This window comes from Grus americana, chromosome 1, assembly GCF_028858705.1.
Source record: "Grus americana isolate bGruAme1 chromosome 1, bGruAme1.mat, whole genome shotgun sequence".
NCBI lineage: Eukaryota > Metazoa > Chordata > Aves > Gruiformes > Gruidae > Grus > Grus americana.
In genome coordinates this window covers 120,371,054-120,387,685 of record NC_072852.1, presented here as the reverse complement: position 1 = coordinate 120,387,685, position 16,632 = coordinate 120,371,054, and the positions used below count along the sequence as shown (strand labels likewise).

General features: G+C 39.2%; 1 protein-coding gene across 2 annotated transcripts in view; it reads left to right on the top strand.

Annotated features, from left to right (window-relative positions):
* DSCAM (DS cell adhesion molecule) overlaps nt 1–16,632 on the top strand; it is a 476,818-nt gene that overhangs the window by 315,755 nt on the left and 144,431 nt on the right. For both annotated transcript variants that reach the window (XM_054820229.1, XM_054820238.1), the window contains exons 10-11: nt 6,228–6,347; nt 10,011–10,184. In XM_054820229.1, the coding sequence (XP_054676204.1) occupies nt 6,228–6,347; nt 10,011–10,184 (294 nt within the window). The remainder of the gene's footprint in view (nt 1–6,227; nt 6,348–10,010; nt 10,185–16,632) is intronic.

Sequence of the window (16,632 nt, the reverse complement as noted above, 5' to 3'; positions counted from 1 at the left end):
TCTCAGTTCTCTCTGCCATGAATTTCTTGGTGAGGACATGGAAATGAGACAGTCACGTGCTCTAGGCATAGATCCGTCAGTACTTCTCTCCACAATTTATTGGCCAATTTCAGACAAATCAGAAGTGGGGAAAATGCCTCCAGTGGAACTAAAAGCCTAAAAACTTATTGAAAAGAGGTGATTGATTAGAAGCATCTCTACTGAGTGTAATACAAGACACCAGAGAATCTGCTTGGGCAAGCCGTTTGGCAAACACAAGAAATGTTCCAACTGGAGTCTGTACTCAATCATGAGATACAAATCCACAGAAAATCAGGCTTGATGTGTATGGAATATCTTTTAAAAGCTCATTAATTAGCCACTGGGAGAAGCGTGCCATCTTCACTGCACCCGGGACTGCAGGTAGACAGTCCACGTGAGTGAAAACAGGGCTTTCCTTCTCAAAATCTTGTGCTCTGCCAGATCCCGGCCTTGAGTTCCTCTGGAAGTGCGTCAAAAATTTGTAAGCTAGAAGGGTTTCTCAAAAACTCATAAATCATTATTATTTTGATTATTTTAAATCTTATCGCACTCTTGCTTTTCTAGGCTTGCTATTAAGAAAAAGGAAAGAATAGGAACCTGTCATGAAAGCCATCCAGAGAAATTAGGAAAATATCTTCTCTGTCGACTACTTATATCATCATGCAGAATTAATTAAGGCTTTACTCATTAGGCCTGTCTTCTAAAGAGTGATTAAAAATCTATATACACTTTATCATGTGTTATTCATTTCTGTAGGGTTTCCTAAAATGGGAATGAAGTAATTATGAAATAAAAAGCAGTGAAAAAGGTTTTAATTTGTAACCAAAAAGAAAAAGCTCATAAATGTATTATGAGTTCAAAATCTTTCAGATACTGCGAGCAAAGAGAATTCAAAGATATCAGTGGGTGCATAAATCATGATTTTAAAATTCCTGTTAGTGAACACATCATAAGTTAAAATTGAGATAAGGTCTTTAAATACCTAATAACCCCCCCTTAATGCATTTAGTGCATTAAGTGTAAATGTGTTTTCATTTTGTGCTTGCCAGGAATGTCGACTATCATTAGACAGTTAGGTACCCAATGAGGAGGCCGTGAGCCTTGAATCTTCCAGATAGGAAGTGAGTATCCATCTGCTTTCTGATGTTTGGTGGTGGTGCTGGTGTGATGCAGCAAATGCAGTTTGTGATAGAAAAGCAGGGGGACAAGGTTTATGTCTGCTGCTGGTGTCACAACTCATTTACTTTCTTTGCTGGTGTTTACACTGCGGCTTTGAAGATTACTCTTGAATGATTCACTTCCTATTTAAAGTTCGCATTAGACAAACCTGATCTACACAAACCACTAGGCACTGTCTCATTTTGCAAAAGTACATCTTTTTTCTTGAACTGCATAGCAAATGGTTTCACTAAACCAGCTAAATCGACCCCTTACATCCAATGACCAAATTTAATAACTGTTCATCTTTGCTAAAGTATGGTGTTTAATGATCTCATTCATTAATACATCAATGGTTGCTTTGGCTGATTAAATTTCTTCCATCATTTTGACAGTATGATCTAAATGTAAAGTACAAATATTCCATGTAAAAATGAAACATTGTATTCTGGGCCAATGTCACAGATTATTTCTTAACTCACTCCAGTAGCCCACCGGAGGAGCTCATGTTAGGAGCCTTCAGAAGTGCTCTCCAGTGTGATGTACTAATCGCTGTGCTTGGGAGCCAGAAGGACTTGCATAGATTTGAAGTCCAGGAAGGAGTGTGCGAGTTTGTCATTTGGTTCCTGGCATAAAGCACAGTCAGAAAGGATTCTTGGATTTACATAGAGCAAAATTAAATCAGGGAATGTTAGCATGCACTCATAAATTGATTTTATTTAGTAGCTTGTAAAGTCCATCAATGTGAGCAGCGATAATGCTGCTAAGCAGCATTTTCTTAGGATACCAACTCATATGTTATGATCTTATCAGGATTATTTCACACAAGGAGATAATAAAAGCATTTTCCTTCCCTTAAAATGGCACTATGACATTCATGTTATCTTCAACATCCTATTCTGATTGCTCTCATCCTTTGTTTTCCCTTTGTGAGAGCCTGAGACTGCTAGTCATAATATTGACTGAAAACACCTTTTTTAGGTCCTTTGAGTTCAGCCATTAAATAGTTTGCATCTGTCAACTTATTGCTCTTACAGTAAACAATCTAACTGCTCATTTCTCATCACAGATCCAAGGGCTGCATTAAATGAGAAAGCCTAACAGAAACTCACTGTTAAAGCAATTTTAAATGTCCTCCTTTACGGGCTCAAGGGACTGTGCTGATGAAACAAGGGTCATAATAAAAGTAGAACTGTTCAGTCATATTCGTGAGCTATTTCAGAGTGCTTCACGTCGAAGGGGGCAGAGGAGGCCCACACCTTTACAGCTAAAGACAGAGGAGGAGAACTAATTGCTTCCTTTTCTCCATTAACTCTACTTAAGCATATCAGACAAATTAACTTCGTTAAATTCTTACTAAGCAAATTTTCTTTAAGGGCTAATGAATTCCTGAAAGATAATGAAAAAATGAATGTAGCTTTATAATCTAAAGCTAAGCATCAAAATCTAGATCAAGTAGTTAACTGAACTGTCTTCCAAAATATGGTAGCACAAAGCACTGAACAAGTTATTCATTTGAAATAAAATTGAGAAGCAAATTATCAATGACGAAGAAAAATTTAAAGGTCTCCTCTGTTTACTTTCTAATCATTTCTATATGAAGAAAAATCCTGTGGTTTTACCTAGACAGAAATACTGAAACAATTGAAAGGTCATTGAATGACTAATTTCGTTTTGCTGTAGCATCTTTTCTGATTTCTATTGGCAATCTTAAGACTAAGTGTCAAGGGTTCATGTCTTCATAATCGGAGCAGCAGTTGGCATTTTATAAGTAGTCCTAAAGGAAGGCCAAAGCTTTACTGAATGTAGAAATTGTTTCTGTTACTGGATGTGGGCAGAGTTTTTGCCAAGCAAGATTGAAACATGCTTCGTTTATGGAGCAGTACAAGGAAACCATACGATTGCTAATCATACACCTGCTTCTGGAGCTTATATAGCAAAATTTCATTTCCACAGTTACCATTCTGCTATCATTCTGTACTGAAAGTAATGATTAAAAATGAGAATACCAAGACTATCTGAGCAAAAATTTATGTTTTATATATACCCAAAATACAGTGAAATCAATATGATAAAAAGCCCTGTTCAGCACTTGTCAGCGTTAAAGGCACATCAAGAATATCTACATGAGTTCATTAAAGATGTGGAAGGATGCATTTCCACAGAAATGCTCAAAAAATATTTACACTTGACATCCATCCATTTTTCTCAATGCCCAAAGGGATTAGGAAAAAAAAAATATTTTAACAGATAACTTTAATGCAAATAATATTTTAAAAGGCTGATTGCCTTTATTCTATCCTAGGCAATCTTGCTTAACATTTCCAGAGCTTTCCGCATATGCCTACCCACTTTATAGAATAAATAAATAAAATAAAACAAAGAACTTGCAAAAGTTTTTTTATTGTAAGAGAGATTTTAAAAGACATTATACTCTTCACACTTCTCAGTGGTAGAGGAGGTCAGTAATTATCAGTCACTCCATTGCATCATTTGTAATCATTCACCTGTAAGACTGATACAACTGACATGCTTTTGTGTTTTGTTTTTGGTTGTTTGTTTTGGGGGATTTTTTTGGTTTACCCTCTTTATGGATAAGCAGCTTGTAATTGATTTTTCAGAAGCTGTGAATACAAATTTACTTACAGTTACCAAGGTGAAACAAGCTGATGCCACCGTGCTGAGGCGTATAAAATCAAACCTATTTGTGCAACTACTTGTACATTTCACCTGCTTTGGAAAATACATACTTGGGACTCCTTTTGTGTTTGGTGATAAAATGGACACAGAACAGTGAGAGAAGAGCTACTGAAGCAAATGTCTTATCCGAGTAGATAATTAGAACCGAGTGGGTGATTGCCCAGAGCTTCTGTTGCCAGGATTTCATGTTTGGTGCTTACCTGTCATGAATTAGCATAACATATGATATATGTTTGTCAGTGTGACAGCTGTTTGGAAAGCTGGAATGTTTGACAGCAGTAAATATATCTCCTAGTACAAAGGTGTCTCTTGCGTCTATCACTGTTAGCTCCTTCCGTTTCTTCTAGTCACGTTCCAAACAGCAGTGGAGCTTCTTTGTACGTAGTTAGGCAATAAAGAGCTTTGCATTATAGCTGTAGGATTCAATGAGCAAAAGGTCCAGTTAAAGGTATTGTTTGCTCTCTGGAAGATTGTTCTCCTCTTTTAAGAACCAGTTGCATCTATGAAGGTGGAAGGAGAAAGTTGGAGGAGAATTTGGATTATGGAGGCAGAGGGGGGAACACTCGAGCCATTGTGAGGAGGGTTCTCTGAACCTGGAGGGAGTATGTGTAGGTACCTTCAGCTTTTAGCAGTCCTGTCCATACCAACACCGCCAGCTCAAGTTTCTCCTTGAGGAAAACTTGGGACTCCCTGGTATAATGGCAGGTGGTATTTGCATAATCTATGAGAGAGTTTATACTGAAAAAACTTTAAAGTCATATAGCATTGATGCTTCTGCTGTGCTTCTGCCACACAGTTTTTTTTCTCATGTATAATTAGTACCATATTCATGGCCGTTAAAAGCTGTTTCAGGTCCCAGGGCAAAGAGTCACTGTACTGAAGATCCCCTTCTGTGCTGCCTTACATTTCCTCGTGCTACAGCCTTCTCCCATACTTCCTTTCTTCATTTCTGGCATTTCTGGAGAGGCAGGTGGTGGGGTCCGATGGAGGTTTGGGTCAGAGCAAGGAAGGATGGTTGGGCCCTTTGTTCTGTCTCCCCCAACTTTCAGACAAAGTCAGCACTGGCTGGACCCGCGGAGATGTGAATCCATGTGCGTCGCAGTCTGCATACGCTGCAGTGGGGCTAGGAAAGCAAGGAACTATTTGGATTTCTCCTTTACTGCATTAGATCTGAATGTGTTGCTGTACTTGATTTGAAAGGAAAAATAATCTGTCACAGGCTCACTCACCTTGCTACATTTTCTCTGTAACACTGTAAGAAATGACAAAAAGAATAACATGTAGGATAAGGACACAAATAATTTACTTTTTTTCTCAGGCATTTACTTCTTCATGTTCTGAACCAAAGAACAGGAGGTCAACAAAAATCTATGACCTTAACTGACTTTAATACAACCATTAAGTACCTTTAATATTCAAAAAACTTTTGTGAGTCTTTCAACATTCTTCAGAGTTTTCAGTTTTTCTTTCAAACTTTTGTCAAATCTGCAGGTTTTATTGAGACTTTGACATTTAGTATCAGGCTTTCATGGTAAACTGTAGGTCTAGCATTGTCAGAAGTTGTTTTCTTTGTTGTGTATCTGTATTTGGAACATGTCAAGCTTTTCCTTGAGATAAGCAGCTCTTAATTTATTTATGTATAAATAGATATATATTTGCCTATGTCTGGGACACTCACTGTGGTGGTTTTATGCTGCCTTAGAATAAGTCTAATAATACATTTACATTGATGCACATACCTCTATTCCAGTAAGAATTCTCCTTTTCAACTTAATGTAAGCAAATTGTGTTGAATCTTTCCATGGCTGTTTGGAAAGAAAATTCTCATCAGAAGTTATGGTTCAAACAACCTCATTTTAATATTAAGTGTTTTGATTGCTATTAAAAGTGTTATTTTTTTAAGATTATTTATGCTGTATAATTTAATTCTTTTTCTAAAGCTAACTAGATCATTGTTATAAAGAACAAACACAGAAAACTTCAGTTGTTCTTAGACATCTGTCAAACCCATGCGTTGGTTAGAAAGCATTTCGTTTCTGACCATGACAGTATGATTTATCTGTTACTCCATTTTATAACCTCTCCTATGAAGAGATTTTTCTTATTTTTTGTATCCTATAAAGACTAGTGCTTTTTTTGTGCCTGGCAAGAAATACATTGAGATTGTGCACAGAAAGTAAATAATCATGTAAACCCAACTTTACTATGTCACTGGATCATCAAAAAGCTGGTTTTAATTTTTGCTTTCCGCTATGAAATGTTATACCTCCTTATTTGACTTGTCTGCCATTTTGAGCTACCTGCTAAGTCACACAAATTCTCATGGCTCCTTTTGCTTCCTCCCGCAGTGCCCCCTAGGTTCGTGGTTCAGCCCAACGACCAGGATGGGATCTATGGAAAAGCTGTAATTCTCAACTGCTCTGCAGAGGGTTATCCTGTTCCTACTATTGTCTGGAAGTACTCAAAAGGTAGGATTCCTCCAGTCATCCCTGGGGACAGATTAATTCTGATTTAGTAACAGCTTACTCACCTGTAAGTTACTGGTTTAGCCTTTGTATTGTCAGAGGCAGGCAGGGTGCAATAAGGGAAGTATCAGTTATGTTTATACTGTTCTTATGTCATTTCCTTAGGCACATAGTGTGGGCCATTGTCATAGACACAAGGCTGAGCTAGATGGACTTTTGGTATGCCTTAGAGACATCCTGGAGCTGTGAATCTATGCCTGTGTTAGCTATGGCCTCAGCGGGCGAGTGATGAAATGGACAGCTGAGAGAAAAGAGATACTGCTTTAATTGAAACAACCTCAGAACAAGGTTCACCGGCAGCACTTGGCTGATTTTTTTCCCCCTTCAAAATTCATGATAACATGGCCAATCATATCTTTTCAGCAAAGAAGAAAGGTCAGGTAGCATTAGCATAAGCAGTAATTCAGTATGCGCTTTACATAATGCTTTAACATTTTCTTCTCATGTAACAGAGCATTAAAACTGGCCCCACTTGACCCTCAGTAACCATAGGAAATTGACTGCTTTTTAATTAAAACGTGCTGCCTGCTAGATTGTGTCTTCTGCCCAGTTGTCTTCTGGTTGGTTTTAGCAAGAAAACAAACTCGCCAAACTCTATCCAATCCATGTGAGTTAACTCTTTAAAAAGCAAAACTAGGTGCTGTTGAGAAGGAATCCTTATGTAATGCTCCATGTCGTTTTTTGTTTCCTTAGGATCTAAGTCCAAATTATATTTGACAAAAAAAAGAAAAAAAGGAGGGAGGGAGGGGAGAAGAGAAATGTTCATATTAAAGACTATTTTTACTTTTACTGATAAATTCTCGTTTGTGGTAAACGGTTGCAGAGCTCCAAATTTCATTAATCTCAATGGCATATGGGTTTTTAATTATGAATATAGGTCACAAAGAAGTAATTCTGTTTTGTTGCGTTTGTGTGCTGAAGGAGGAGGCCAAGCCAAGCTAGCTGAGTTGTAATTAACTGCAAATTGATAAAGAACCCATCTTAATAAAGGAGAAAGGGATAGTGGTTTGATTTTAGTGACACTCTATGATCAAGTGACTGGTTTTAAGGTTTTACATTAAGAGCCCTGAAGTTTTTAAGTCAAAGAAAGTTTTAGTAGACACGTGATGTAGGCAAAGACAATCAAACTACAGTTTCACTCTTTGGCCTAAATAACTGTAGGTGAAAAGGTCAATATTTTTACAAAAGCCTGTATTTTGCTAATTCATGACTGGAGTTTCAATACCTAGTCTAACTAAGGTGCTGTACAGATCTATAGGATATATGCTACATCTTCCTTTAAAGAGATACATTTTATAATTGGTTTGTAAGCAAGGTTTGTGCCAGATTCTGAAATAATTACTGAGGTGAGGCCAGCAGGAGTAAAGCAATCAGATCATAGCTCATTTGTAGATACCACAGAAGAGTAGAAAGGGCATCTGTAGACTTGCAGGCAAGTTGGTGTCACTGGCTTTTTGTGTCAGTGAAAAATGGAAAAAAGAGGGTTCATTTTTTTGTACATTGGGATAGACAAGTAATGGAAATGGACTTGCTGTCTCTAAAGAATAATGAGAGTAATCAATACAGACAACCCATAATCAGCAAGAATCTGTTGGCTTAAGTCCTCCAGACTTAAAGAGGCAATGGGCACACACTGAAACACAGAAGGCTCCATCTGAGTATAAGGCAACAGTTTCTTACTGTGAGGGTGTCTGACCACTGGCACAGGTTGCCCAGAGAGGCTGTGGAGTCTCATCCTTGGAGATATTCAGAAACCATCTGGACATGGTCCTGGGCAACCAGATTTAGGTGGCCCTGCTTGAGCAAAAGGATTGGACCACATGACCGCCACAGGTCCCTTCCAACCTCAACCTGTCTCTGACTCTGTGATTCATGATCATGTCGTCCTCTTGCAGATTCATCTATGCAGTTGTGCTCTCACTGCTCAGGAAGGACTTGGGCTGTAATAGCAGTAACAGTGCATGTGAAGAGTAAGAAGCCTTTGCAAACTGTTATGCAAAATTTTGCCCAGTTGTAGCTAGCCTCAGGAGTATCAGTCCTTTCCCTTCTGTGAACGCCAAATTGTCCCCAGAATTTTTCATGTGGAGAAATATAAGAAGTGAGTGCTTGCATCTGTCTACTTGGGCAATCAATTGCAGACAGGTAGAGTTGGTGAAGCATAAAAATGCCTTCCAACTAAATGACAGGAAAAATGGCTTATAAAAGAAAAAAAATAGACAAAGAGGGAAGTGGGATATGCATGTGACTAAAATAGTTGAAAAATCAGCAGTGGCAACTGATTTTTGTGAAAACATTATCCCTTTAACATTTCTAAGTTCACAGTATCAGCCACCAGACCTTCAGTGTAACTGTAAGTTCCCAAAGCAAACTCTCCTAGGACTAGAAGGATTTTTAGTATGCATGTCTGGTCTTTTTTAATACTCTAGATGTTGTATTCATATGTTGTTATAGCTTGCTATTTTATACTAAGTCATTCTCCATAGTATTTATTCATCGTATTTCCTCCTGAGCTGACTCAGCCAACTGCATATAGTAATTAATGCTAACAGATATTGACTTCGTGTACAGAAAGCGGTATAAGAGAATTCCTTTGAAGAAGACTACCTTATGATTTCCCTGAAAAATCCCATCTCTTGCTGCCAAAGTAGGTTGTAAACCCCTTTATTACAAGAACCATATCTTAATATACGCTTAAAGAGTCCCTAATGCTGGAGGAACCTGAACTTGTGGTGGGCCTCTGGACAGTACGGCATGCTGACAGGATGGTTGTGTCCTGTTTCCTGTTCCCTAAATCACCCGGTATTTTATTTCCAAGGAAAAGTAGGTTCTTTCTTAAAACCAAAGTTGATACAGAAATCTTTGGCTTCCTGTCTTTTTATGGACCTTCTATTTTTACATTACTGCCAAACTTGGCACCTCATGCTTGATTAGTGGTCCGAGCTTTTTGTTTCTTTCTTTCTTTGTATTTTTTTAACAGTCCAAATAAATACAGGCTACAAACATGGCAGAACAGAGATTTTATGTGTCATCAGTCAGTCAGCTGTAGGAGGAAACAAGCAACACAGTCACTGATGTGGTTTTCCACATTACCCAGAGTTTCGTAAACAAGGTCCTAGAGGTCCCTTGAGTATGCCATGTTTACTACAACAGACATCCCTCTTAGTCATAAGAAATTCATTTGGTGTATGCATTAGGGATGCATACTTGTATGACTGTTCAGCTGTAATTGTCAATAATTTATGAACCTCTAAATGTACAACAAATGTGCCTTTTTACCCATGAGTGGTCTGAAAATCTCGTTCCTTTTCTCTCTCCCCCTTTCTGGCTCTTCCACTCCTTCTTCATAATCCTTTTGCCCCTTTACCTTTAACACGGGCAAATTATTGCTATTGTTACATTCCAAAAGTCTATCTTCTTTCCATTTAACGAATTAAGTTTTGGCAAAGAACCATTCCAGTTGTTCCGATGATGTCAGAAGCCATTCATATTTTAATTGAATTGAGCCTCTAAGAACTGGAAGCTATAGTTTCTGCCTTATTTAAAAAAAAAAAACCCTGAGATGCTTTCCTTCCTAACTATCCTATTTCTGTGGGGGTTCTGCTTTAGGTGCTGGGGTTCCTCAGTTCCAGCCAATTGCATTGAATGGTCGTATCCAGCTTCTCACAAATGGCTCCTTGCTGATTAAACATGTGCTGGAAGAAGACAGTGGATACTACCTCTGCAAGGTCAGCAATGATGTGGGAGCAGACGTCAGCAAGTCCATGTACCTCACTGTTAAAAGTAAGAACTAAAACACTTCTCTGTGATCCAGATATTACCACTGAGTGAAAAAGGCTTGTCTACTGCATCCTTAGTTTGGAGGGAGGGGAGGTGGGGAGGGACGGGAGAGGTTGGTTTTGTTGTTTTTAATTTAATGTTGGTATTCAGCTGCATGCGGTAGCACCTGGTAGTATGATTAATAATAAACATTGTTTAGTAGAGGGAGAAAAGGAGACGTAAAGATGAAAAGGATTAAGATCTCATTTAAACAATTTGTATCGTGTCTGTGAGCTACAGCTGAGTAATGAAGGGGGAGTAAGACAATTCTTTGGTCAAGGGTGAAAAAAAAAAATCCAAATAAGAAATACCCACAACAACAGTTAGAAATCTCAGAAGTTGAAGGAAATATGGATTAAAAAGTCCTTTAATCAGTTCTCAAGATAGTATATATAACTACTATAGGTACAATTACAGTAGATACCACAAGATGCTGTAACATACTATAAGATATTATAGATACAGCCACAGTAGTCATTTTGACTTAGCCGCTGTCAGATAACATTCAGAAAATGCATCTAATTCTGTTGAATCTGGAATGCATATGCAACCTCAACCTATCTGTACTTTCTAGGCAGAAGAGACAAAAGCAATCCAGATTTTAGGTGCATGTTAGCTATAACTCCTTCAAACATGAACATAGCTGAGAATATAGAGGAAATATTCTGAAAAAAATGCTGTAGAGATAATATAATTTCTCACTAGAAAAAAAAGACACTATTGACACTTCAACATGCCAAATATTCCTGGGTGACCTATTAGACCGGTATTGAAGGAGGTCACCAAGCCATGTGCTTTCATGTTTGTAGGATTTTTGAAGACTGACTGAGTGCTTTGAAGTTCTGAGGTGTCAATTAGCTTGAAAAAGGTTTGTCCTTGAAAGTAAAAAAGATATTTTATTTTTTCTGCAAGGAAAGAAAATCCAATTTATTCTCCGTTGGAGAGCTACACTTTAGACCACTGATGTTTAGGGGTGGTGTTTGTTTGTTGTGATGTCAGAGAATGAATAACTAAGTTCTTCGAAAGGAAGAGTGTCAACTTTGTTAGATTTGCCAGCCCCGGTACCTCAGATGTCCTTTCCACTCTGTTTTACCATAGTGGCTTCTTCTTCTGAAAAATAACATGATATCCCAAACTGTCATGCAAGTATATTAATTGCATACTTTTTCTGTGGGTCAGTAGAAGTTCCACCTTCTGTGGTTTCCATAACTGGCAATTTTGGGGCCAATCTTCAACTGTAGTAGCAATGCACTGCTGTAATGTGCTACAAAAAAAGGGCTTTCCTCTGGTTGGCAGCTATGCACACTGCCTGCCTGATCACTGCATGCAGTTTCATATGTGATAAAAGAGCATCCCTTATCAAATAAGAGCAGGAGCTTCCCTGGAGAGTCAGTAGCTGTTTGAATCTAATGAAAACCCCTCCGGCTCTGAGATGGCAGGCAAGCACGTCTGTACACCCTCACACATCCACACTAACACACGTACTGCTCCCAGCACAGCTGTTAGAGCAAATGCCGTTAGCACGTTGGTGCGTGCATAGAAGGGGCACGGTGTTAGCTTTAATCAAGCACACATTAAGGACAAGTTGCTTTGGGGAAGTGTGCCAATGGTGGGCTTCGGGTATAGCTGGATCCCTTGTTCCTGTGGCATGGTTATGACATGTAATACTTGCACCTGGTCAAGTGGAGTGACTCCAAAGGGAGGGCTTGGACCTGCCTTTATTCTCTCTGGTACTGTATCCTCTCATTCATTGTTTTATTTTTCTCTGTGGTTATTCTGGCTTCTTTTCCCTCTCCCCCACAAGCCTGTTTCTGTACCCTAGTCCTCAGGAATAGCTCTACTACTGGATAAAAACCTTGGGCTTCCTTCATGAAATTCAGTGTTCATAATTAGTTGATCCTGGTCCACAGAGTCACCCTAAATGCTGCTTTTACTCAGAGATAGAAGGTGGGACTTGGCTCAGGCAGTTGTTTCTGGGTGACAAAGTTGGTAAGAAACAGCCTTACAAAACATAAACAAAGCTTAACATCAATAGATCTTGTTGTGGCTTCCTTGTGACAAATTAGCGTTTTGTTTTCCCTCAGTCTATATGTGGGTTGTCTGTGAGCAGTAGCTCAAATCACCTGATAAAAAATTAGAGTGGCTTAGGTGGATTTAGTCACTGATTGTGAAACGAGACTGCCTCTCAGAAAGACAGACATGGCAGCAGGCAGTCCCTTTACAGCCACATCCTTCACTTCTTGACTGTCCCTTGTACCACAGATACCTCATGTATGCTGATGCTAACCATTGATAGCATCACTGTGGACTTAAAAACCCTCTTACACACAGGTGATTCTTTTCATCCGTGTTTGATAAAAGTTTCCACCTACCTGGAGTACTGCATCCAGCTCTGGGGGCCCCAGTACAGGAGAGACATGGAGCTGTTGGAGCGAGTCCAGAGGAGGGCCACAAAGCTGATCAGAGGGCTGGAGCACCTCTCCTGTGAGGACAGGCTGAGAGAGTTGGGGTTGTTCAGCCTGGAGAAAAGGCGGCTCCGGGGAGATTTAATTGCGGCCTTCCAGTACCTGAAGGGGCCTACAGGAAAGCTGGAGAGGGACTGTTTATCAGGGAGTGTAGTGACAGGACAAGGGGTAATGGGTTTAAGCTGAAGGAGGGTCGATTTAGATTAGATGTTAGAAAGAAATTCTTTACTGTGAGGGTGGTGAGGCACTGGAACAGGTTGCCCAGAGAGGCTGTGGATGCCCCCTCCCTGGAAGTGTTCAAGGCCAGGTTGGATGGGGCTTTGGGCAATGTGGTCTAGTGGAGGGTGTCCCCGCCCGCAGCAGGGGGGTTGGAACTAGATGATCTTTAAGGTCCTTTCCAACCCAAACCATTCTATGATTCTGTGATTCTATGAGTTATTTAGTGCCTCAGTGTTTGTTGCATAACACCTTCATGGCAGAGAAGATGGTCCAACTTCTTGGTCAAAGGGAGATTGTATGAGGAGGGAGTGCAAAGAAAAAGATGAGAGGAAAAGAAAGAGGCTTCAAGAATACTAACTGAAATGTGAAAAGAAAGACCTGACAGAGCTGATGCTGAATCAGGAACCACAGGGCTAGAATGGCAGCCATGAAAGCAGAAAAGCTTCACATAGCAGCTGTTATCCTTCTCCCTTTCTTTTCAAGAGGTAGACACAAAAATAATGATCAGTGATTTTTTTCCTCTTCTTCTGAACCAAGGATAAGTAGTTCTCAAATTCCTTGTTCACCAAGACATACAATATTAGAAAATTATGAGCGAGATCTGGAATAAGGAATCTAGTGCTGTCTTGAGAAATGACTCCCGGTGCTTGGGATGAGAAGACTTCTGAAGAATTTTTAGAAAAGATAATGAGCCTTTAACATGAAGGGAAGAACTAAAATTATTTAAAATTATTTTGCCTGGGAGTCACAAGGGAAGACATGTCTGCTTGAAATGGACTGCCTGCCTGCCTTCATCTGAATAAACGTCACACTTCCTAATTCCACTTTAGGGGCTATATATAACATGATAGAACGGTATTGTTAAAAAACTCCCTCCTGAAAAGCAAGCTTTCATTAAGGTATGTATGTTCCTATGTAAATAATCTGTTGGAGGCAGTCATGTTAGCTCTGCCCCTTCCTAAATCCATTGCTTATTTTCATGTCAGAGTGTAGATGGAGAAGTTTTAATCTGATTGCCAAAACATTTCCAAAAAATCCTGTCTGCCAAGAAAACAGAGTTGCTTCATTCACTTTCCTCTCAAATATGCTTCTTAACTATTTGCATTATATATGCTTAATACATAAACCTAAAGCCATCAGTCAGACCCACACCTCCTTCCAGCAGGAACATACTAATCCCAGCTAATACTTTTAATGCTAAGTTTCACCACTTAAACATTTTTAAAAAAACTTCTAAAATTGTTATCTATGTCAAGAGTTGGTGGAATAACAGAAGAAGAGGCTATTTGGGAAAGGGAGCCTGGTGACAGTGTAGAGGTCCATCTAGTGCCCTGCCCCGGCTGCTACCCTGGGTCTTGGCTGTGGTAATTCACCACCCTGTGCTTCTGCTGCCTTTCCCTCCGTTAGTGCCTGTTGTCCACGTTGACCGTGACCTCTTCCAGGCAAGATTTGTTTCTCTTCATCTTCAGACAACTCATGGAACAAAGAGGCCCAGATCACATAACCAGCTACTACTGCAAAAGAAACAAAAGATAATAGTCGTTATAAACACGAACAAGCCCAAAAGATGCTTATGAAAATGTATTCTAATCTAGTGAAGCTGTTTCCTCCACTGCTAGCTAAAAATTGTTCTGCCGTATGGCTGAAACACTGCAGCATTTCTTTATTAAAATGGATAGAAGTCTATGCCTGGCTTCCTCCATGAAACTTTATCTGGGCAGGATAAAGGCACACTTCCCATGTGGCCGGTCGAATGAGTTTGCTTTGCTGCAGCACCTGCAGTAAAGCCAGCAAGCTGTGATGGAGAACTCACTGTGCTCTGCTCACCAGGGTGCCTCTAAATGCTCATTTGAGTCTTTTGGAAAATAATTCCTTGTTGACAATATAGGAATGCTGAGATCTGTCCGATTGCTGCTTTTCCTTGTGTATGAAAAGAATAGCATTTATACATAGATGCTATCCTTTTCTTTATGTCCAATTTCTCATTAAAAATGCATATATCCCACAAGACGTCAGTAAGAGTGGCATTGCCTGTTCTGCATTTGCAAAGATAGATTATCCATGCTATATTGTAAAGGAAGATAAAAATCACCATCTAACACCTTCAAAAAATTATTAGAGGAAGAAAAACAATCATACTATGTCAAATATACCTGAGCCCACTTATTTTGATATTTCTTAATCTGTCCTCGCTCTATTTTTCACAGTCCCATGGTCTGTAAATAGTATTTTCTGTGGCAAAACAGAAGTCCCCTAGTCTGATTGTGTACTCTGTTTTACTGTTTTCTTCTCCTGACATTCTGCCATCTTTAAACAAAGGGCTTTTTTAGTTATTAACTTCTTCATACTTATTTTGTGGTTATCTCAGGCAGAGTGCATTCTTGTCCAATGGACAAATTTGACCAAAATTTGTAAAAATCTTTAGCTGGATTACTTGCATATCTCCTCAGAATGAAAGAGTAAGGTAAAGGGAAAGAAAACGAAAAATCATTTCAGTGAGCTGAAACTACTCTTGCATCCCAAAGTGTCCTTTCTCATGAGCTGGAGAGCACCTACCTTTGCCCTTACCCTCACGACAGGCAGCTCTCTCTTTCACCATCTATTTCTATGGCAAACAAAGGCAAAACCTGTGTTAAATATGAGGATGTGAACAAACTACAGTAAAGTTCAGTTTAAATTCCAAGGCAGTGGTGATGGATGGTAACACTCTCTATCTGTTTTAATTACTTATTTATTTTCATTAAAAGTTGAAAAGATGCTGTAAGAAAGCTACGGTAAATCTTGGAAACATGAGAATTCTCCCTAGACACAAGTACTTCCTCTTGTTAGTAAAACAGTGCATTTTTTTCTTAATGAGGTCCTCCCATTATGAGAAATGAACAGGGTCTGAACGCTGTTTTCTGCCTCTTCAGACCATTGGCACAGCTTTGATTTAGGGACTTGCACTTTAATCACCCATCATGTGTCATTACCCCGACAGGCGGCAGCAGCCGCAAGATACAAGCTCCAATAAATTGCACTGAAAATCGCTGAAGCGATCCTTTGTTGATTTTCCTTTACAGCTATTCAATGGCAGATCAGCTGTCATAACAACACAGTGCCTGTGGCAACAGGGTGAAATTAAACGTGAAGTATGTTCAAGGTAACTGGTAGAAAGCTGGAATATCCCTTTTCTTCTGTACATTCAAATGCTTTCTACTTCTCTCAGTAGTACCAAGCCTGTGGCAGTTGGCTAAAACGAATGCTTTCTCTTGTAAGATAATTGCCAGATGTACTGCAGTACAAATACTCAAGTGCTTTTGTATGCAAATCTTTGCGATACTCTCATTTAAGGAAAAGAAGGGAGGTAAGGACTTCTGTCTCTTAAAAAAAAAATAAAATCTAATTGGGTGTAAGGAGAGAAAGAATATAGCAGCCTTTTTTCTTTTCTTCAAGGCTGGCTGCACAGCAATGTTTCTAGCAGGAAGGTGAAGCAGATTTCTCTCCAACTAGCTAGCTAGAAAGTGCACATAGGCTTTGCTGTATCTTTTCCATTTGCATCAACAGTATCGTATTTATTGGGGTTTTTTCCGAATAGTTGTCTCTCTCAGCTTTATGTCACCCAAATAGCAACGCTCAAAAGGAAGCATGGGTGAGGTTTATTTTCAGAAGTTTTCTTTCTATTGAAATTCTTATAGCGGATACACAACATTGATGCTTTCCTGAAAAATGACCAGTTTAACAAAGCT